The sequence below is a fragment of the Coregonus clupeaformis genome, chromosome 13 (genome assembly GCF_020615455.1).
Source record: "Coregonus clupeaformis isolate EN_2021a chromosome 13, ASM2061545v1, whole genome shotgun sequence".
NCBI classification, from domain to species: Eukaryota; Metazoa; Chordata; class Actinopteri; order Salmoniformes; family Salmonidae; genus Coregonus; species Coregonus clupeaformis.
In genome coordinates this window covers 12,818,151-12,841,153 of record NC_059204.1, presented here as the reverse complement: position 1 = coordinate 12,841,153, position 23,003 = coordinate 12,818,151, and the positions used below count along the sequence as shown (strand labels likewise).

Here is a 23,003-nt window from a genome sequence, read left to right as displayed (position 1 = left end):
GTTGTTTCAAAACTTTACATAATGTCAGGCATATAGAGAAAAAAACTCACCCTAGAATTTCTTGCATGCTCTCAAACGTGTCATAAAACACATTGTGGAGCATACAAGAATGCTTGGTGCTAGATTTTTCAGGCATAGATACAAGGTAAAGGTGTAGGTAGCCATCTTGTTCTTACCTGGTATCCCTGGATGATGCCGTTGTGAGCTTCGTGGGGTGGAGGCTCCCAGGTCACATGGACCGTGTCATTGTGGTCAGGGGCCATCGTTATGGAGACAACCTGAGGTGGGGCGTTAGGCACTGCGGGAAGATGGAGTGTAACAATACATGTGTAAAAACATGACCCATCTTGATTCAAATCATTGTTTTTTAATCTTCATATTGATTTTATTTATTCAATAAAGTTGGACTACTCCTGAGCTACAGTATCCAAAGACACACCTACAGTATACAGTGCCTTGCAAAAGTATTCATCCCCCTTGCCGTTTTTTCTATTTTGTTGCAATACAACCTGTAATTTAAATGGATTTTTATTTGGATTTCATGTAATGGACATACACAAAATAGTCCAAATTGGTGAAGTGTGATGAAAAAAATAACTTATTTCAAAATATTCTAAAAAATAAATAACGGAAAAGTGGTGCGTGCATATATTTATTCACCCCCTTTGCTATGAAGCCCCTAAATAAGATCTGGTGCAACCAATTACCTTCAGAAGTCACACAATTAGTTAAATAAAGTCCATCTGTGTGCAATCTAAGTGTCACATGATCTGTCACATGATCTCAGTATATATACACCTGTTCTGAAGGGCCCCAGAGTCTGCAACACCACTAAGCAAGGGGCACCACCAAGCAAGCGGCACCATGAAGACCAAGGAGCTCTCCAAACAGGTCAGGGACAAAGTTGTGGAGAAGTACAGATCAGGGTTGGGTTATAAAAAAATATCTGAAACTTTGAACATCCCACGGAGCACCATTAAATCCATTATTAAAACATGGAAAGAATATGACACAAACCTGCCAAGAGAGGGCCGCCCACCAAAACTCTCGGACCAGGCAAGGAGGGCATTAATCAGAGAGGCAACAAAGACACCAAAGATAACCCTGAAGGAGCTGCAAAGCTCCACAGTGGAGATTGGAGTATCTGTCCATAGGACCACTTTAAGCCATACACTCCACAGAGCTGGGCTTTATGGAAGAGTGGCCAGAAAAAAGCCATTGCTTAAAGAAAAAAATAAGCAAACACGTTTGGTGTTCACCAAAAGGCATATTAGAGACTCCCCAAACACATGGAAGAAGGTAATCTGGTCAGATGAGACTAAAATTGAGCTTTTTGGCCATCAAGGAAAACACAATGTCCGGCGCAAACCCAACTTCTCTCATCACCCCGAGAACACCATACCCACAGTGAAGCATGGTGGTGGCAGCATCATGCAGTGGAGATGTTTTTCATTGGCAGCGACTGGGAAACTGGTCAGAATTGAAGGAATGATGGATGGCGCTAAATACAGGGAAATTCTTGAGGGAAACCTGTTTCAGTCTTCCAGAGATTTGAGACTGGGACGGAGGTTCACCTTCCAGCAGGACAATGACCCTAAGCATACTGCTAAAGCAACACTCGAGTGGTTTAAGGGGAAGCATTTAAATGTCTTGGAATGGCCTAGTCAAAGCCCAGACCTCAATCCAATTGAGAATCTGTGGTATGACTTAAAGATTGCTGTACACCAGCGGAACCCATCCAACTTGAAGGAGCTGGAGCAGTTTTGCCATGAAGAATGGACAAAAATCCCAGTGGCTAGATGTGCCAAGCTTATAGAGACATACCCCAAGAGACTTTTACATTTACATTTACATTTTAGTCATTTAGCAGACGCTCTTATCCAGAGCGACTTACAGTTAGTGAGTGCATACATTTTCATACTGGCAGCTGTAATTGCTGCAAAAGGTGGCTCTACAAAGTATTGACTTTCGGGGGGTGAATAGTTATGCACGCTCAAGTTCTGTTTTTTGGTCTTATTTCTTGTTTGTTTCACAAAAAAATTATTTTGCATCTTCAAAGTGGTAGGCATGTTGTGTAAATCAAATGATACAACCCTACCCCCCCAAAAAAAATTAATTTTAATTCCAGGTTGTATGGCAACAAAATAGGAAAAATGCCAAGGGGGGTGAATACTTTCGCAAGCCACTGTATTCACATACTTTTTGGTTTACAGTTGATAACAGCCAACTAACTGTTTTGAACCCTTCCTTACCTGTCTCAGGTACACGCAGGTGCCTGGTGTTGCTCTCACGGCCGTACAAGCTGCTGCCGTAGGGACGCACTTTGAACTCATACTTGTAGCCCCTCTTGAGCGGGCCGACCAGTGTTTGAAAGTTGGGTAGTGGCACCCTCTTAGCAGCCCAGTCCGAACTGGCGGGCAAGAGAGAGCGATAGAGGACCTCGAAACCATCCAGGTATTGAGGCTGGGTTGGGAAGGACTGAAGCTGAAATAAACAGAACAAAAAGGAAAGACACAGTTATCAAGCAATAATAAGATATGCCCTTTTGGAGTGTAGAAACTAGAGTTGCAATGGGAGGGTATATTACTGGTAACTTTCAAATTTTATCAGTACACTACCAGAACTTTGGTAACTTTCAGGTTTGGGGGGAATTGTATCACATGAGTGGCCATTTTGGGAACTTCAGATTATCACAAGTGTCTAATTATCTATAGCCTTCTGCGTGGCCTTATTTCATGTAGAATATATAAAATAATCAAATAAGATTATTTTAAAATAACAAATACAATGACAAAGCTGTAAAACATTATCCTAAATATAAACCATCAACTTAGTGAATACCATTGGTGTTTAATATGAGGGTTGCGACATGAAATGTTATTTATATATTTTTTTACACTTTTATTTCCTTTACTATGTCAATATGTCTTTTGTTGAAAATCTTTTGCCGCCAAACTGGTGGCAGTTATGAAAAAAGTCAATAGTTGGAAGAGTTGCAAAGTTCATTGAAAATAATGCCATTGTTGATTAGATGCTTTTTTCATTAATTTGGCTATTTAAGCAATAAGGCCCGAGGGGGTGTGGTATATGGCCAATATACCACAGCTAAGGGCTGTTCTTATGCACGACGTAACGTGGAGTGCCTGGATACAGCCCTTAGCCGTGGTATATTGGCCATATACCACAAACACCCGAGGTGCCTTATTGCTATTATAAACTGGTTACCAATGCAATAGAGCAGTAAAAATATATGTTTTGTCATACCCTTGGTATACGGTCTGATATACCACTGCTGTCAGCCAATCAGCACTCAGGGCTTGACCTACCCAGTTTATAATCCCTCTTTAACCATATGGTATATCCACTAGAAACTCATGGACAATATGGACGCAGATATAAAAAATGAATACTATCTATGAATACATCTTACAAAATGTATTCATAGATAGTATTGCCATTGATTACCTGATAATTACAAAAATTACTGAACATTCTGGTAACTTTGTTAAATGACCAGTAGTTTTGCATTCTTTGAATGTTATCTGTAGGTAGGTTTCCATCCAATTGGTGACAGATTCTCATGCGAATAGTCTAGAATCTGCATAAAGAAAATATGCGCATTTTCCCACCAGTGTTGTGTTTCCACCAAATGGACTTGTTGCGGATAAAAATCAGTGTGTGATGACATAGTGCACACAAAATTAACTTTTTAGTCTAAGTTTTCATGTTCCTAATAAAGTTCGCAGATACAGTGCGGGTAGGCTAGCCTACATGATGAGATTATTATGGATAAGAGCGAGAATATTTGTATTCGTCAAACGGCAGTCAAGCATCGATCATCATGTCACCAGAATAAGACCCTCAATATTTATTGGAAAGGAGCATCGAGATCACCGTGCACTTTCACCACCCAGTGAAGTTCATCATAATTTATTTAATCTGTATCCTAATAAACTGCATAGTTTCCCCAAGTCAGAGTGGGAGGACCACACACCATATCATCACGTGACTCCAAGTTTACTTCGATATGACGGTTATTATATAAATATTTGCGCATAAAGGCGTTTCCACCACCATTTCTCGCATAACTGATTTTACAGACACAAAAAGATCCCAACATGTCGAACTAACAAATGATCTGTCGGCATTTATAAAATTGTACCGAAGCTTCCTGTTTCCATCACAGCTGTCATTCTTTTTTTTATATACGGTATGCCTTTATTCGCATAACAACTGTGGATGGAAATGTGGTTTGTGACATGAAAATAATGTTCTAAACAAACATAAAAAATGGCAGTCCTGAATTAGTTCAGCAAAATGTCAATTCCTTACATTAGGAGTTCCTTATTGAAGTGTTAGCTGGGGGATCTCTCAACATCTTGATGCAGTCATCTGTTATGTGCAAACAGTTTTCATAGTAATATATGCGCCTCCATGTGACGTGTCTGATGTCCGTACCTTCCACTGCACTTGGGACATGTTGGCGTTTGGAGTCAGCACCGTCACATTCTCCAGAGCTATGCGCAGGGCCGACAACTCTCTGTGAAGGTCCATCTGTCTGGTGCTTGCAGCTTCTGTGAAGGAGGGAGAAAAATCTTCATAGAAAATAATTTTGTACACTTTTCTGTTCATAAATTGAAGTTCCCTACTGGCACTGAAATTGACACAAACTAAACTCCATGTAACAAAATAAAGTCCCATAGTGATCCTAAAAACAGTTTACTTTAGAACCACACTAATTTCCGCCACCATCTCACGAACATCATAAAAAATAAAAAGTCAGGTTTTTGTTTGTGATACATCCTGCTGCAAGTATCGTGAATAATATGATCCTTGTTTTGCATTCCAGTAGAGTTTGCGGTGTTCCCTTGGGAGAAAGAAATACATACTATTCTAGCTGTAAGTAAATAGGATAGGACAGGATCAACTTTAATTTCCCTCAGGGGGAAATTGTTTTAGACACACAGTACTGCTGTATACAAAATAAACACTGAACATTACACATTCAACAAATACACAACACATAGATGTAGTGGTGAAGGCCCAAGCTAAGCGCTCTTACCCTCCACCAGGAGCTGTGCGCTGGCAGTGACCACCCCCATGTCGTTGACAGCTGTACAGGTGTACCTCCCAGAATCCTGTGGTGTCACGTAGTGGATCTGGAGGCTCTGGTCAGGATTCACTAGATACCTACAGACATGACACAGCAACCAACACAACATTCACTATAGCAACTGTATGAAATTATTAGAAATCAAAGAATTACATATTATTATTAATATTATTGTATAGTAATAATGCATTTCATGACACATGTACTGACTGTGCTAAGGAGTTGCTCAAAGAGGCACAAAGATCATAACCCCAATACTTTTGACTACTTGAATACACATAATGTAAGTGAATTTGTTAAAATACTTTTGGTTCCTTAAAACAGGGGGACTATGTACAAAAAGTGCTGTAATTTCTAAACGGTTCACCCTCAAATTAAAGCTGACAGTCTGCACTTTAACCTCATAGTCATTGTATCATTGCAAATCCAAAGTGCTGGAGTACAGAGGCAAAAATATAAATATTGTCACCGTCCAAATACTTTTGGACCTCCTGTATATAATAATATAAGCCATTTAGCAGACGCTTTTATCCAAAGCTACTTACAGTCATGCATACAAACCCCATGTTGTAATACATGTTCAATGTCTTATGTCATTGTTTTTTAATGTTATATATACTGTATACCTCATGTCAAGATATGCACCTCATGTCAAGGACAGTTGTTAGTGTAGATTTAATGGACAATAAAGCTTTTTTTTGTTGCATCAAGAATCAGACCTGCCGTTGGGCAGAGGGCCCTGCTCGCGGCTCCACTCCACAGCAGGCATGGGGTCTCCTTTAGCCTCGCAGTAGAACTGGGCAGACTCCCCCGTCAACACCGACACATCCTGAGGCTTCAGCACCAACACTGGCTTGGCTGGGGATGGAGAAAGCATGGGCAAATACACAAATAATGGTTATTCATATCATATTTCTAAGCATTCAATTCCATGCTATCCCTTTTATCAATAGCAAACATTGACATACCTTTTTCATACTGTTGTGCCGACCCAAACTGTACAGAGCGGACTCTGTTCTTTTCACATTTTCATTTCCAGCATCGTTCCAGCAACTATGGTGGATGCATAATCAGGCCAGCGAAGTACAGCTTGGCTCAGCAGTGTAAAAAAGGTTATTGCTAAAATGGTACTGTACATGGGGTCAGGGTTCATCTTACCTAGGACAGACAGGCGGGCGGCCCTGCTCTCTCTTACTCCCACAGTGTTAGAGGCCACACAGATGTACACGCCAGAGTCATTCTTATGGGCTGGGGCGATGATCAACTTCCCATTCAGTTCCTATAGGTCACATGGGGAGCAACCACATAGAGTTAAAAAAGTTTTAGTGCAGAACATAAATGGTGATGATTTTTTGGGGGGTTGTTTTTCATCCAAGGTCCTCTTTTATTAAAATGGAGGAAAATGTATGAAGCAGCCTGTGGTTTTAATCAAAATGTTGTACAACAGTGCCCTCTATTGGTAATATCGTGATACCACTGACATGATTTGAGAAATAAGTATTCAAAACAGTATGAATTTCAACTCCTGCCACCATTGAAAATTATTTGAAGTTCAACAAATTCATTACGATATGGAAAAACCAGTGTCTTGAAAATACATTTAGTGCACTGAAATGCACAGACTGACAACTGTCCCATTGTCAATTTCCCATTTAAAAAACCATACAAACCCCTACAAGGCATGTAGCTATGTTATAAAGGAGGTCTCACAGTGAAGTGCGGGTCGGTGTTGTTGATGGGGACCCCGTTTTTTCTCCAGGTGACATTGGGCTCGGGGTGGCCCACCGGCGGGCTGCAGTTCATCACGGCCACCTCCCCCACAGCCACCTCCACGTCACTGGGCTTCACTCGGAAGTCCTCACGCAGAGCTGAAAGAACACACAGAGGTCGTCCATTCATAAACAGTGGGTCTGAGACTAGCTGGTGCACAAGGCCATAACATTACATTGCATGACAACGTCAAAGTCAGTCTACAAGCCTGTAGTTCATAAACATTGCCTGAGAAACATGTGGCCAGCACAACACGCATCACTGCCTGCTTGACTTGGCTTCCCACAAATTTGAGTTCTGACCACCAAAAACTAGCAAGGCTTATAATGAAGGCTTATTTCACAGTACCATTACCACACCATACTATACATTTTGGACCACATCGCACAGCTCTAAATATAAAGATATTCTACACACGGAATACACAGTGCTTTTGTCCAGGTCCCTAACAATTCATAGAGCAAACTTGACCTGTCTACAGTGACATAAGCACAAGTACATAGACAAGCCTGACCTCTTTACAGGAACAAGTCATGTTTACTCAATCGTTTAGAGTCACTGTGAACCATTTCAGTTGAAGGTCTAAGGAGGTCCCTTCCATTATATCCAAAAGGACAGAGACAATGGCCTTTTCACCTTGCATATATATATTACCACACGTTTAGGATGCCTGTTTAAATCTTCACTGATGTCATAACATAGGTATTACATTGGGACACCACATGGAATCATGAGACAAAAAGTATTTGGTGTCTGCTTGGTCACACGTATGGTTACAATGGTCTAGTACCATAAACTACTAGTAGAATATCAGCACTCTTTATCAAGGAATGATCCAAGGCTGGACTTCTTAAAAATGTATTAAGGGTATTCTTGAACTCAAGGTCACGATTGCACAATTATCTTAATGAGACTAACCTGGATAAATAAGGGTTAAACGCAAACTATACCACAATCGATCTGCTACTATAACTCAATCGAAAGTAAAGTGCCACTGCTTATTGTCCCAATGGCTCCATGTCTCCACCACGTACTGCTCCAGGGAAGTTCCCCCAACAAGTCAATCAGCCACTAATTATACCATCCAGCTCTGGAATCCAGTGGTCTGTGGGTGACCCTATTTTGGGTGCAAACAGAGGCTGGGGATCAGGGGTAAATTAGCAGAGTGTTTGTCCTGGGGAGTGGGGTAAACATTGATATTGGACCCCCTTTAATTTTACTCAGTAATCCCACAGACAATCTCAACGCCTCTCTCTCGATCTCTCGCTTTCTCTCTGGAGCAGTGGTCTGTGGGTCTGTGGTTACTGGGGGCTTCCCATGGACCTGAAGGATCATATATCAGCTTGATATCACATTTAAGACCAGCATGGAGGGAGAGAGAAAGTGAATGGGACAGGATGTAGGAGCCACAGAGAGCCATCCAACCAAGACAACAGAATGTATTCTAAGGCCAGATTTCCACATCCATCTGGCATAGTGTTTTTCAGTCCTTGTCCTGGAAGGCAGCTGTGTGTGGCTTTGGTTCCATCTCAGTATAAGCACACCTGATTCAGCCAATCAAGCTCTTGAGTGGTTTATTAGCACACTGCTGAGACTGTTACATAGTCTCTTCACTCACATTATCTATAACAGTGGGACCTCTCTATAACATGGTATCCTACTGTGCAATTATTTTTGCATGGCATCTTGGAATTTATAACAAGATACGCATGTCCATCTAATTTGAAAGACATCCCCACAGTCTTACCTGCGATATAGAGAGAGGCGTTGCGGCTGGTGGCCTTGCCTGCGTTGTTCCTTGCCATGCACGTGTACACGCCCTCATGTGACTGACTCCGCCTCCCTGGCACCACGCTGAGGAAAAAAAGGCTGCCCTCCGACAGAACAATGGGCCGCGATTGGCTGTCCATCTTGTCCATCTCCAGGGGCTGGCCATTGCGGAGCCACTCAATGGAGGGCTCGGGTGTGCCGTCGGCGCGGCAGGAGAGGGTGGCGGGGCTGCCTACCTTGACCACCACATCTGAGGGGTGGTGGACAATCCGCGGGGGCACCTCCGCCACATCCGCCCTCAGTCTGGATCCTGGAGGGTACAAGAACAGTGGATGGAGGAAAGATGGAGAAACTCAGATTCTGTCAAAGTAGGCTATTGCATCTGTTTATTCACAGAAGCTCTGACAATAGTTTATTACTATTACTATGCATTTAGCATCGAATGGCGTCAAGACGATTAAGTCATAGTGGTTTCCCATAAGTGTAGTACTTTTGTGCATGTTGTAATAACAGTGTCATAAGTATCTCTCATGAGTTAACTTTGCATTAATATCCCTTGGGACCTGATTATAGGAAAGGCATGTACTGTATATAGATTCATACACCCATTCTATTCATATTCCAGATTTTTTTGTTGATAACTTTTTCCAGATCACAAACAAACCAGAGTCGGCGCCAGAACGAATCAGTTGGACAGGGATTTGATTTCCATTGGGGGGCACGCGCTGCACAATTTTTTAAAATGGGTGTTATAGTAAAGACCATAGGCGACACGTAAAGAAATTAGTGCATGGAACTCAGAGATAGCCTATAGGCCAATGCAGCAGTAGGCCTATAACTTCCATCGTCAACTAAGTAAAATACATAGACCTAAAGCTGACAAATAAAAACAGTAGAAAATATCCTGATGAGAATTCAGGTTCTTTCAAGTTCAAGTTTTATTAGTCGTATGTATGGGATACGCATGGTATACATCACATTCATCGCTCTACTCCACCTGTCTGCCTCCCTTTCTATCGGTCTTGACTTGAGCTATTGCTAGTGAAGTGCAACATTTTATCAAATCAATCAACTGTTGCTAGCGAACTTGTATCAACAACATTATGTCAACAGTCTATTCCGGGCCCTCAGAGTTTCCCACGCCAGTGAGCTCGAGACAGACAGCTGTTTTTGCGCAAGGGAAACATTTTCAGGTATTTTATGACATTTCCACTGGATATATGGGATCATCAGAACTCAGACATTCCCAAATGGGCACTTTCCTAAATTTGCGTGCAGCAGGCCAGGTACTTCTATGCAGGGGCGTTGTGTTCATTAGGGCGATATGGGCGACGCACTGCCAAACGGGAAAAGGAAGGTTTTTTTTTCTAATCAATTATATCACGGCAACAGTAGTTATCAGTGTTCTAATCTAGACGTATGATCTGCCACTAAATGTCCAATCAGGCTAAAGTCGTGCTTCAAATGTCCCGCTCGTTTTGGGGCGATTTCAGTCAGGTTGAAAATCGCCCAGAAGTCTCTCATAGCCTCTAATGTAAAATCAATTTTTTTCAAATATCAGAGCTTTCAATACAATCTCTATGGGTTTCTGAGGGCTTGCACTTACGCGCTTTCGTCATACGTAACATAACCATGAACGTAACTAAGAAAAGAGCGGGTAGCCTCATCAATCAATTCACTACTACTGTCAAAATGGCTAGCCTTCAGTGCAACTCGATTGTCTCTTTGAAAGAAGTTCCTTTTTGTCGGCGAACAAATCAAGATAAATTGGCAACGAAACAATTAGGACCTCCCAGACCAAATTTAATAATTCAACAGGTTTCTACTAAGCAGAGTCGTGAACACTGTCTACGAGAATCGAGACGACCTCATAGAATGTTTTGAAGCCATTCGGACGGGTTCATTGGGTTCATTTGACCAGCCCACCGTGAGAGAGGCATCTGGCTACGTGAGGATACTACATGATGAAGATTTTATTTTTTTTCCTGCGGCTTTTTCACAAAATCATGCCCCACGTCGACATTCTGTACCAGAAGCTACAGAAGAAGGACATCGATGCTGTCTTTATCAAACGTGCCCTCGACAGCTTCACAAGCAGTGTGCAGGCCATAAGGTAAGATTAAACAATATCATTCGATCTTTCTCAAAGCAGAGCTTTATTTGAAAATGTATGCATGAAAGGAGACTGCATTTGTGTTTGAAATTACATTATTCTCATTATATATGGCCAGTGGTGTAATCTAGCTTATTTTATATACTATGTGTACTGTACAGTGGTGCTCATAAGTGTATGAACACATTCTAAAGTTGACTAAAAAGAGGAATACAAAAATAAAAAAAATCATCTTTTGGAAATTGATCTTAATGACTTAATTAAAAAGTTGGAAAATCCAACCTTTAAGGACACCAATTTTCTTTTCTTTTTTATTCCTCTTTTTAGTCAACTTTAGCATGGGATCATAAGCTTATGAGCACCACTGTATACTGTGCTGAACATCCAGGCTATGTGAGACACAAAGGCTAACTTAAACACTAAAGACTTTATGCATCCCTGCCCATTTTAAGTGGAACTGAAGTATTTGTACTATACATGGATACATTGCATATACCTGTGCATCACATAGACAACAGTACTGTACAAAGCCAACAAACACATTGGTCTGTTTGCCTTCAGGGACTCCTCTCAACAGCAGCTGCAAGAAGCAACAGGAGCCAAAAGACCCAGAACAGCTTTGAGAGAAGAGGAGAAGCAGAGGCTTCTACACCTGCATTACTAGCTGTTTGGGGTTTTAGGCTGGGTTTCTGTACAGCACTTCGAGATATTAGCTGATGTAAGAAGGGCTATATAAAATAAAATTGATTGATTGATTGCTGTCTGAAGAGGTCTGCAACACCATCCTGGATCACACCAAAGAAAGGTTCTCTTTCTCTGGCCACCTTGTGAGTGCTACCTTACTGCAAGCAGACATGTTTGAAAGGTACTGCCATTCATTTCCTGATGAGGCTCTGAATGCCACTGTGAATGCATACCCCATGCTGAGCAAGGCAAAGCTCAAGACAGAACTATCTCTGATCTATGAGAATCCTGAATTCAAGGGATGCTGTGGTGCACTGGCACTGTACCAGGTTCTCATGAGCTACAACCTCCAGGAGACGTTCTCTGAGACTGTGACTCTGTTGAACATCCTCATAACTACTCCCATGACAACAGCTGAAGCTGAGAGATGTTTCTCAACTTTGACACGAGTTAAGACATTCCTGCGAAATTCAATGGGCCAGGAACGTCTGAATGCACTGGCCATGCTTTCCATGGAGAGGGAACTAGTCCTCAGCATGCCTGATTTCAATGAGAAAGTCATTGAACGCTTTGCTGTATTGAAACAGAGAAGAGAACAGTTTCAGTACAAGTAATGTAGCCTCTCTCTCTCTTTGTCCCTCCCTGTCTGTCTCTTTAACACACACACGCCCAAATCAGTTCACAGTTGATGTTGTTTAAAATAGTTATTTTTCATTTAAAAAAAAGTTTTAAAAAAAATAATCTGTTCATGTTCATTTTTACAAATCTATACAATTGGCCAGAATATGGTTGTTCATATTTACAAATCTATACAATTGGCCAGAATATGGTTGTTCATTTTTACAAAGCCATACAGATAGCTGTGTTTACCTTTTCTAGAAATTACTTTCAAATTCTGTTTTCAGGCAAAATGTCTATCACTGTTCATTTTCACAAATCTATACAAGAGGGCAGAATATGGAAGTCTATAAAAATGTCTTATTACCAATAACTTGCATCAATGTTTTCAGTAGCCTCTATCAAAAGCTCCTGCTTGCTTGTTGTGAATTATGCTCAGGTGCACATATTTCCAATTCAACCATGAGGCAAAAAATGTGGTAAAAGCTCTTGTTGATCCTGCAATCTGAACAAATACCAAGATGCTGTATTTTCAGCTGAAATTTTATTTGTTTATGGAAATGCATATTGTTTATGCAGTGTTGAGGAATGTGAAAGAACACCCTTGATTATTTTTACTGTGATAACTTATTTTGATTTTGTAAGCCAACACTTTTGAGATCAGTCAATAAATGCTTCTGGTATTGACTTATATGCTGCCCCTGTCTTCATGTTGTTGCTGGACATATCTTTTTAAAAATGTGTGTAGGTCACCTAAATCATCAGAAAAATTGCCCCCCCTGAGAATTTTTTCAGGAGCCGCCACTGCTTCTATGCGTGCTCAGGCACGCACGCTCCCTCAACATTATCAGGACAGAGAAACCAGACAGAGTCATGCTCATTGCCAACATGGAGCACTCCAAACAAAAGACAATAGCAACATTTACAAAACTCGTAGTGTAGCAAGTTTTGAACTCTGCAAACAACGTTTCCACTCTGAGAATGAGAACGGTAAATTATTAATTAATACATGCATTAACAGCAATTAATGTAACCAAATGACGAGTATTAACGGTACAATTACTTGGCCTACTGCTGACATATGTAATGCGGAATTGATCAAAATAAACAATCAAAGGGCAAACAATTCACACAATGAATGGGGAAGAATTGGCAAGAGACATCTGAGCGCATTCTGGAGAACAGAGTGCATGCATTTTGAAAAGAGACATGCCATATCTTAGCCACACACCCCTCCCATTCTTCTTGTCTCAACATTTTAAATTGTGCCATTGTGCATCAAGAATTGAGCATAGCAAGTTTGTATGAAGGTCTGGTTATTAAATTGTTTAAACGTCGGGAAGATTGTCCATTGTTCCGTTTTTCTAAGGACCCAAAAAACAGAGGCAGTGGGAGAACCTATTCAAGTAACTAAATACATTTTGAACATTTAAAAAAACTATGTATTATTAGCTAGCTAGATACAGTATTGTGCAGGCTAGCTCAAATGAACTGCTAACGTAGCTAGCTAGCTATCTAGCCACCTTTACATACTGTATAGCTAGCTAGCTATGTGAAATAAATATCACCAGCTAGCTACCTAACTTGATATTAGCTAGCTATCTTGATCAATTTATCATTGTAAATAAATGTAAAACACAAACTCCAAATGCATTTGTAGGTAGCTAGCTAGCTAACAGCAATGGAAGAGGGTGAAAGGATTAGCAGCTCCAGCTGTCAAATAAGGAAAAATGTGGGCTACTCTGGATAGGGCAGGTACTTTTGTGTAGTTTCAGTCCCTAGAGAGAAAAACTGAGGACAGAGATAATAGCAACATATTATTCAGTGCTGTCTAATTTTAGTATAATGAAGCCTGTTTCTTTGTGATGTTTTTTGTCCTCAGATACAGAGAGCTGTGAAAGCCTGTCTGCAGATGAAGAGGTCCCAATGAATGTCCCAAGAGCAGTGGTTCTCAAACCTGGTACTGGGGACCCAAAGGGGTGCACATTTTTGTTTTTGCCATAGCACTACACAGCTGATTCAAATGATCAACTCACCATCAAGCTTCAAGTGGTTGAATGCATCTCTCTATCCAATGTTATCATTTGTAATGAGAGATATTATAATTTAGTAATCCACAATGACCTGGTGATGTAAAAGTCTAATAATTACATGATCTTCCATATTCCTTCGAAACGATTGCCTACAGTTACTGTGTAGGGCAATGCATGGTTGGGTGCATCGTCGCGAGTGTGACCAGGGCCATCTGGGACTGCCTAGTGGTGGAATTCATGCCTTTCCCAATCAAGGGACAGGCATGAATTCCCACATGGTCAGGCCCTCAGAGATGGCACCCTGGACCTCCCCGAAGACAGCCTGATTCCTGGAGCAGAGCACCGGGGACCCCAGCCCCATGTCTTCGTGGGAAACGAGGCATTTTCGCTCTGGACAAACCTCATGCGGCACTTCCTTGAAGCGAACATCTTCAGGAGGAACAGGGTCTTCAACTACCGCCTCTCCCGAGCCAGGCTGACCGTCGAGTACACCTTAGACATTCTTGCGTCCCAGTGGCGGATGTACCAGCGAGTCATCGGAGTCCACCCTGCTAACGCAGAGGCGTGTGAAGGCTACCTGTGTCCTGCATACTGTAACTTCATGAGAATGGACAGGAGGACCAGGAGGGGACCTGCAGCTCACCGCCGTGTGCCAGAGGAGAGGTCTGCTGTAGGATGTTGCCAGGGTGGGGGCCAACAACGCAGCACGGGAGGCAAACCTTCACCTCCTACTTCTACCAGGAGGGTGCTGTTTCCTGGCAACATCTTGTGCCATAGACTACACTATGCACAACCAAAGGCTCTTTTAAGAGCCACGCACATTGCAATAAGAGTATTCTTCCATTTACTTCAGTTATTCGATTCCCAGTTTCTCTCCCTTTGATTTCTACTTCTCAGGTTAGGGTGCTGTTCAAAACAGGCTATTTTAAGAGTCACCCATATTTAAAAAAAATTGAACACTAAGACACCCTACAACCCACACCTACACACTTGTACATCAATCTGATTGATGGATTGATTGTGTTCTGCAGTGGGAAGGCTCAGGTGTATAACTGTGTGGGCTGTGGCTCCTTCCACCTTCAAAGAATAGGCAAGGGGACCAACCATGGAGAATAGTAAGACATTCCATTATTTCTGTTTACGTAAATATGCTATATGTGTGTCACCCCCGTCAGTGAATTTCATAAAAATTAAAATATTGAAACATTTAAAAAAAAGTTGTCCTATTTAGATAAAACTATACTAAATAAACTCAGCAAAAAAAGAAACGTCCCTTTTTCAGGATCCTGTCTTTCAAAGATAATTTGTAAAATCCAAATAACTTCACATATCTTCATTGTAAAGGGTTAAAACACTGTTTCCCATGCTTGTTCAATGAACCATAAACAATGAATGAACATGCACCTGTGGAACAGTCGTTAAGACACTAACAGCTTACAGACGGTAGGCAATAAAGTTCACAGTTATGAAAACTTAGGACACTAAAGAGACCTTTCTACTGACTCTGAAAAACACCAAAAGAAAGATGCCCAGGGTCCCTGCTCATCTGTGTGAACGTTCCTTTGGCATGCTGCAAGGAGGCATGAGGACTGCAGATGTGGCCAGGGCAATAAATTGCAATGTCCGTACTGTGAGACGCCTAAGACAGCGCTACAGGGAGACAGGACGGACAGCTGATCATCCTCGCAGTGGCAGACCACGTGTAACAACACCTGCACAGGATCGGTACATCCGAACATCACACCTGCGGGACAGGTACAGGATGGCAACAACAACTGCCCGAGTTACACCAGGAACGCACAATCCCTCCATCAGTGCTCAGACTGTCCGCAATAGGCTGAGAGAGGCTGGACTGAGGGCTTGTAGGCCTGTTGTAAGGCAGGTCCTCACCAGACATCACCGGCAACAACGTGGCCTATGGGCACAAACCAACCATCGCTGGACCAGACAGGACTGGCAAAATGTGCTCTTCACTGACAAGTCACGGTTTTCTCTCACCAGGGGTGATGGTCGGATTCGCGTTTATCGTCGAAGGAATGAGCGTTACACCGAGGCCTGTGCGCTGTGCGTTACAGGAAGACATCCTCCTCCCTCATGTGGTACCCTTCCTGCAGGCTCATCCTGACATGACCCTCCAGCATGACAATGCCACCAGCCATACTGCTCGTTCTGTGCGTGATTTCCTGCAAGACAGGAATGTCAGTGTTCTGCTATAGCCAGCGAAGAGCCTGGATCTCAATCCCCTTGAGCATGTCTCGGCCCTGTTGGATCGGAGGGTGAGGGCTAGGGCCATTCCCCCCAGAAATGTCCGGGAACTTGCAGGTGCCTTGGTGGAAGAGTGGGGTAACATCTCACAGCAAGAACTGGCAAATCTGGTGCAGTCCATGAGGAGGAGATGCACTTCAGTACTTAATGCAGCTAGTGGCCACATAAGATACTGACTGTTACTTTTGATTTTGACCCCCCCTTTGTTCAGGGACACATTATTAAATTTCTGTTAGTCACATGTCTGTGGAACTTGTTCAGTTTATGTCTCAGTTGTTGAATCTTGTTATGTTCATACAAATATTTACACATGTTAAGTTTGCTGAAAATAAACGCAGTTGACAGTGAGAGGACGTTTCTTTTTTTGCTGAGTTTATATTCACATCACCAAATAATTTATTAAAACACACTGTTGTGCAATGAAGGTCTACAGTAGCCTCAACAGCACTCTGTAAGGTAACGCATGGTGTAGCCGGAGGACATCTAGTTTCCGTCATCCTCTGGGTACATTGACTTCAATAGAAAACCTAAGAGGCTTGTGGTTCTCACCCCCTTCCATAGACGGACGCCCTCCAACCTATCAGAGCTCTTTCAGCAGGAACTGACGTTGTCCACATTTTTATGCTCTTATCCAGAGCAACTTACAGTAGTGAGTGCATACATTTTCTTACTGGTCCCCTATGGGAATCAAACCCACAACCCTGGCGTTGCAAGTGCCATGCTCTACCAACTGAGCCACACGGGACACCCAATCAAAAGATCAGAGAATTAATCTAGTACTGAAAGCATAAGCTACAGCTAGCTAGCACTGCAGTGCATAAAATGTTTGCATCAAAGAGAGAGCAAGACAATAGTTTAACAGTTTTGAACAAATTAATTTCTCCAAAAATAAAGGAGAAGCCAGAGGGAGATAGCAATATTTCATATTTTTTCCACTTTCACTTACTTAGCTAGCGAATGCAGCTAGCTGGTTTAGCCTACTCAAACACCCATCTCAAACAGAGAGGGATGCTATGGTACCTAGCTGGCTATGGCTATCCAACATTGGAACTCTTCTAAGTCAAGGTAAGCTTTTGGTTTTATTAATTTATTGCCACTGGGGCCCGCCGGTGTAACTGCTAAACTGTTTGCTAACTGTACACTGTACTGCATGATTGTAGTGGGTTTACTAACACGTTAGTTCTAGTAGCTATGTTGACTTGACGTTTGCTAATATGGTGATGATGTAGGCTGTGTGTAGTGGTTAGTGGTTATGATATGGTCACAGACAGCTGATGTGTTGTGCACTGAAGTCCACAATTGAAGGGAAAAGGTGAGAGGAGGAGAGCGCGTAGATGCGAGAAGGAATTATCCAACGATCAAAGGGATCATGCTGTTTTTATGTGGCTGCTATGAAAGTGAACTGTGTTTGCGTGTGGTCATGGGTGTATTCATTACATCCAATTCTGTTGCAAAATATTTCTTAAACGGAAGCAAATGGAACAATGCGGGGATAAATATACCTGAATTTGTCCAATCGAAACTCTTGTTTGCAACTGTTGGACTAATGATTACACCCTAGATCAGCTAGATGCAGGCAAGATTGTGCAAGGCGGTATTGAATGTGTTAATGTCTGTCACCTTGATTACTTAAATTTCTCTCGACCTGTGCACCTACGTTGTAAACTTTAATTCATAGGCTAGGTTGTAGCAACCTCATGATAGGTATAGGGAAAATTTGAGTAGCATGTTGTAGCCTAAACCTATCTATGTTACACTGAGCTGGGTGAATGGAATATGAATGACAGTCATCCAATATGCTGTAACAGAAATAAGGCCATGCTCATAACAATAATAATCGTCCTCCCTCATCTTAAACGGCACCTACCGCCACTGATGTGTGTGTGTCTGTGCATGTTTTTCAGTATAAAGTACTCTGCAGCCACTCAGTGTGGACACTGTGGACACCAGGTGAGGACACCGACACACACAGATTCCTGTTGAACACTTTCTCTTTAACAACCTTATTTTTTCAATAACAGTCTCCGTCCCTCACTTCATCCTTCTCCCCCCTTCTCCCTAAATCCTCTAGGTTATATCAGCTGTGTCGGTGAACCCCTCCCGCTTCCGAACTGCCTGCCTTACTTTTACCCCTACCCACATGTACACTGAACAAAAATATAAATGCAGTGAGCATTAGTGAGCATTTCTCCTTTGCCAAGATAATCCATCCACCTGATAGGTGTGGCATATCAAGAAGCTGATTAAACAGCATGATCATTACACAGGTGCACCTTGTGCTGGGGACAATAAAAGGCCACTCTAAAATGTGCAGTTTTGTCACAAAACAAAATGCCACAGAGGTCTCAAGTTTTGAGGGAGTGTGTCATTGGCATGCTGACTACAGGAATGTCCACCAGACCTGTTGTGAACAGAGTGCCCCATGGTGGCGGTGGGGTAATGGTATGGGCAGGCATTACGGACAATGAACACAATTGCATTTTATCGATAGCAATTTGAATGCACAGAGATACTGTGATGAGATCCTGAGGCCCATTGTCATGACATTCACCAGCCACCATCACCTCATGTTTCAGCATGATAATGCACGGCCCAATATCGCAAGGATCTGTACACATCTCCTGGAAGCTGAAAATGTCCCAGTTCTTCCACGGCCTGCATACTCACCAGACATGTTACCCATTGAGCATGTTTGGGATGCTCTGGATCGACGTGTACGACAGAGTGTTCCAGTTCCCGCCAATATCCAGCAACTTCGCACAGCCATTGAAAAGGAGTGGGACAACATTCCACAGGCCACAATCAACAGCCTGATTAACTCAATGCGAAGGAGATGTGTCGCGCTGCATGAAGCAAATGGTCACACCAGATATTGACTGGTTTTCTGATCCACGCCCCTTCCTTTGTTTTAAAGGTATATGTGACCAACAGATGCATATATGAATTCCCAGTCATGTGAAATCCATAGAATAGGGCCTAATGAATTTATTTCAATTGACTGATTTCCTTATATGAACTGTAACTCAGTAAAATCTTTGAAGTTGTTGCATATTGCGTTTATATATTTTTTCACTGTACATACTGTATTACGTCAATTACCTCAACTACCTCGTACCCCTGCACATTGACTCGGTATTCCTTGTAAATAGCCTCGTTATTGTTTTTATTATGTTACTATTTCATTTTTTATTTAGCAAATATTTGTCTTACTTTTTAACTCTGCATTGTTGGAAATGGGCTCGTAAGTAAGCACTTCACTGTAAAGTCTACACCTGTTGTATTCGGCGCATGTGACCAATAAAATTTGATTTGATTTGACACAGAGGGCACAGCATGATCACAGAGGTGAAAGGTCACTTGGTCGGATCAACAGGAAGTATTAAAGAGATGCTTTACATTTAAATACAGATAGAAATGTAGTAGTCCCAGAGTTAATGATCCAAAAGGTCAGTTTGGCATTTCACCTCCTGATGTTTAAGATGACTGACATAGTGACCGAATTAAAAAGACTCAAGGCTTAATCATGCAATCGCTCTCTCCATCTGTCTTTCATATGCAGGTATGTTTTGACGTGAGAGAGGATGCCAACCCCCAGTCCCGTCATCGACACCTCACCCTCTCTAAGACAACCCTCAGGCCAACTGGGGGCCCAAGGCTGGTTAGGAGACTCCGCTAGAGACACTATTATGTAATTGTGGTGACCTGAGAGAATATGAAGTTTAGTAGCACTGTAATTCATTAATCATATGCGGTCTTCCTTGCTCTTCTGTTCTTATCCCTTTCCATTTGTCTGTCTTTGACACTCTTTCTCACACCTCTCTCCCATCTGCTCTTTCTTCCTCTCTCTGTTGTTATAATGCACACCAGATGTGCATTGAAGTACAGATTGAACTTGTATTTATAATATAATAAATGTTACAACTATAATATTTAAAATACATGTATTATGTATTTATAACACTTGGATAATTAACTTCTTTCAATAAAGCTTTTCACATTCTCTACTGGAATTAGTTCACATTCTCTACTGGTTGAAATTAAGTCTCTCATTTGATGAAATACTACACTTATCCTGTGTCCTCAGATCAGTGCAGATGAAGGAAATTAGATGGTGAGATGAACCTGTTTTAGAGTATTTACATGATGCATAGGAAGTGTACTGTTTTTTAATTCTGGTCCTGTATATATGAATTACAAATCAGCTTTAACTAGTTAAATCATGTTTTTGTCACGCCCTGGTCTATAGAACTCTAGCTAGTTTGGTCAGGAGGTGAATTTCTAGGTTTGTATTTCTATGTTTGGCCGGGTGTGGTTCCCAATCAGAGGCAGCGGTCGCTCGTTGTCTCTGATTGGGGATCATACTTAGGCAGCCAGTTTTCCTGCCTGTGTTGTGGGTTTTTGTTGTGTTCCTGTTTTAGGCTTGTGTGTTAGCCTTTGGACCGTCACGGTTAAGTTTTGTTATTTTGGTTACTGTGTTTATTCTTTAATAAACATGTACGCCTTTCACGCTGCACCTTGGTCCGTCCCGTTCCTTAACGTACGTGACAGTTTTCTAGTCTACTGCAGAGTTACAATGTGTAACCATTGATGCCCCAGAACAGGATTGGTAAACACTGTTGAAGTGTATAATTGTAATACATACGTGCAGACACAGCATCATTCAGACTGGAGTTTGATACTCCTGGTATTAGATATGACTGAAAACGAATGGCTCACAGACATTCATTCCTAAACAGCACCTTTATTTGCCAAGATAGGGTACATGATCAGTTAATATATTCAATGCATAGGCTACAATGTGGGAAACTCATGCTTGGTAATAACTACACGTGTATATACAACTTGCATCCTTGGCACATTAAAGTTATATTATATTCTACTCAATCCATAGGCTTCAGTGATGCCATGCAGTGTCTTGAAGTCAATATGATAGCTGAGGTTCATAGCTAGGTTCATAGCTAGCTAGCCAGCTAGCTAATATTGACATTATATTTAATATTGACAAATAAGCATGATGTGTGTAACAGCCACATTTCCTTCACTCAGTCATTATCTGCAATTTATTGGGGATGAATGATTAACCAGTGGAAGCAATTAAAACCACTGTTCTGAACTAATATTTATACCAAACGTTTTAGATCGGCTACATAGCTACACATCCATAGGCATACATGTATTTTTATCCTCCATTACACAACAAGCAAGAAAGGAGTTACAGTAGCTAGCTACGTTACTTCAGCTGCATTGCATGGCAAATATTAGCAAGGCAAGCTTACAAAATTGTACATTCAATTTGCAGTAAATGCAGTTAGCTAGATTCTTTACATCCACTGTTTCACAAGACGACAACCTGGTTTGCTGGTTCTCATGAGTCCCTAAAACATTAAACAACACAAATGACAATTTCATACGCATGCCAAAACGCCCATAAAGCTAGCTAAATATAGTTTTTGGGCTAAAGTTCCCTAGCTAGTCAGCTAGCTTGCTAAATAGCGATTTTTGAAAATTAACTTTATGACCCAGAAATAAGCAGAATCGTTTCTCTACATTAACTAACATATCCTCTTAACTGTAAATGTTTTGCATTATTCGTTATGATGTTATAATTACTTACATTTGGTTCCATCCCAGTATTTTTGTCAGCAATCTTTACTGAAGCATCAGCATTGGGTTGCAGTGTCAAATTCATCATGGGTGTTTTGGGAACCACTCGATATGATTGGTCATCGTCCAGCGTTCGCCGCTGGTGATTTGCATAAAGTTGGGGAAAGCTAAACTTTTTCACCGCTTCCCACGTCAGGTTTGCACCGCCCAACGGTCCCCCGCCCACTCCGCTTCTCACCGCTTTCCTTCCATTGAAAATGAATAAGAAGCGGTGCCCCCTAGTGCCCTCTCGCTTCACCTCTTCCTCTCTGCTGAAACTATCACACCGGAGAAAGCATCCGAGCGAGAGAAACAGCGCCCCTCTGTCTTCCTAAATGTAACCCATGTATCTTATGTTATCTGGCTAAAAAGAGTATGACATGCCATACTATTCTTGCCAAGACAGCATCAGATACATGGTCTACACATACTGAGACAGATGGGCGCTGTTTGCTCGTTCGGATGCTTTATCTGAGATTAATGCTTTTTTCTCTGTCAAATAAATTATCAATATTTCAATATTTTATTTGGACGGGCAAGAAGGTACGGTTGGACGGGCCTCCTAAGGCCCGACCATAACGCCGGCCCTGAAACAAACACGAGTCATGGATGACCTTCACTTCCTTGTAACACAACTCATGTAGCGGGAGGCCCTGTACAATCTGATCCGTTTTGAAGGCTACATACAACAACAAGCATCTCCTTTGGGAGGCTACCCAATGCTTTTCATACCATAAGCAACTCCCACCTTCAAAAACGAGTTTTGCTGTGAAGGAGACGACACTGTAGTACAGTATGACTCAGAGGCTAATGGCTAATGAAGAGACGGAGTGAGGATAACATGAGGGACAAAGTCGCCTCAAACAAACTCTGACTGAAGTAGTCTGAAGTGTGTGGTCCCCTTTTCAAAGTGGAGCAAGGGTATACTTAAGAGTCAGTAATAGTGGGCTTTTACAGTACAGAGACACCACACCCAGAGAGTGCCCCTAGTCCA

At 41.9% G+C, this 23,003-nt stretch overlaps 1 protein-coding gene across 2 annotated transcripts in view; it reads right to left on the bottom strand.

The window, feature by feature from the left end:
• The window catches only part of LOC121579311 (roundabout homolog 1), a 51,609-nt gene that overhangs the window by 21,832 nt on the left and 6,774 nt on the right, over positions 1-23,003 (bottom strand). For both annotated transcript variants that reach the window (XM_041893795.1, XM_041893796.1), the window contains exons 2-9: positions 8,631-8,963; positions 6,824-6,981; positions 6,272-6,392; positions 5,833-5,971; positions 5,063-5,190; positions 4,459-4,574; positions 2,253-2,484; positions 177-298 (exon numbers count right to left, since the gene is read on the bottom strand). In XM_041893795.1, coding sequence (XP_041749729.1) covers positions 177-298; positions 2,253-2,484; positions 4,459-4,574; positions 5,063-5,190; positions 5,833-5,971; positions 6,272-6,392; positions 6,824-6,981; positions 8,631-8,963 — 1,349 coding nt within the window. The remainder of the gene's footprint in view (positions 1-176; positions 299-2,252; positions 2,485-4,458; positions 4,575-5,062; positions 5,191-5,832; positions 5,972-6,271; positions 6,393-6,823; positions 6,982-8,630; positions 8,964-23,003) is intronic.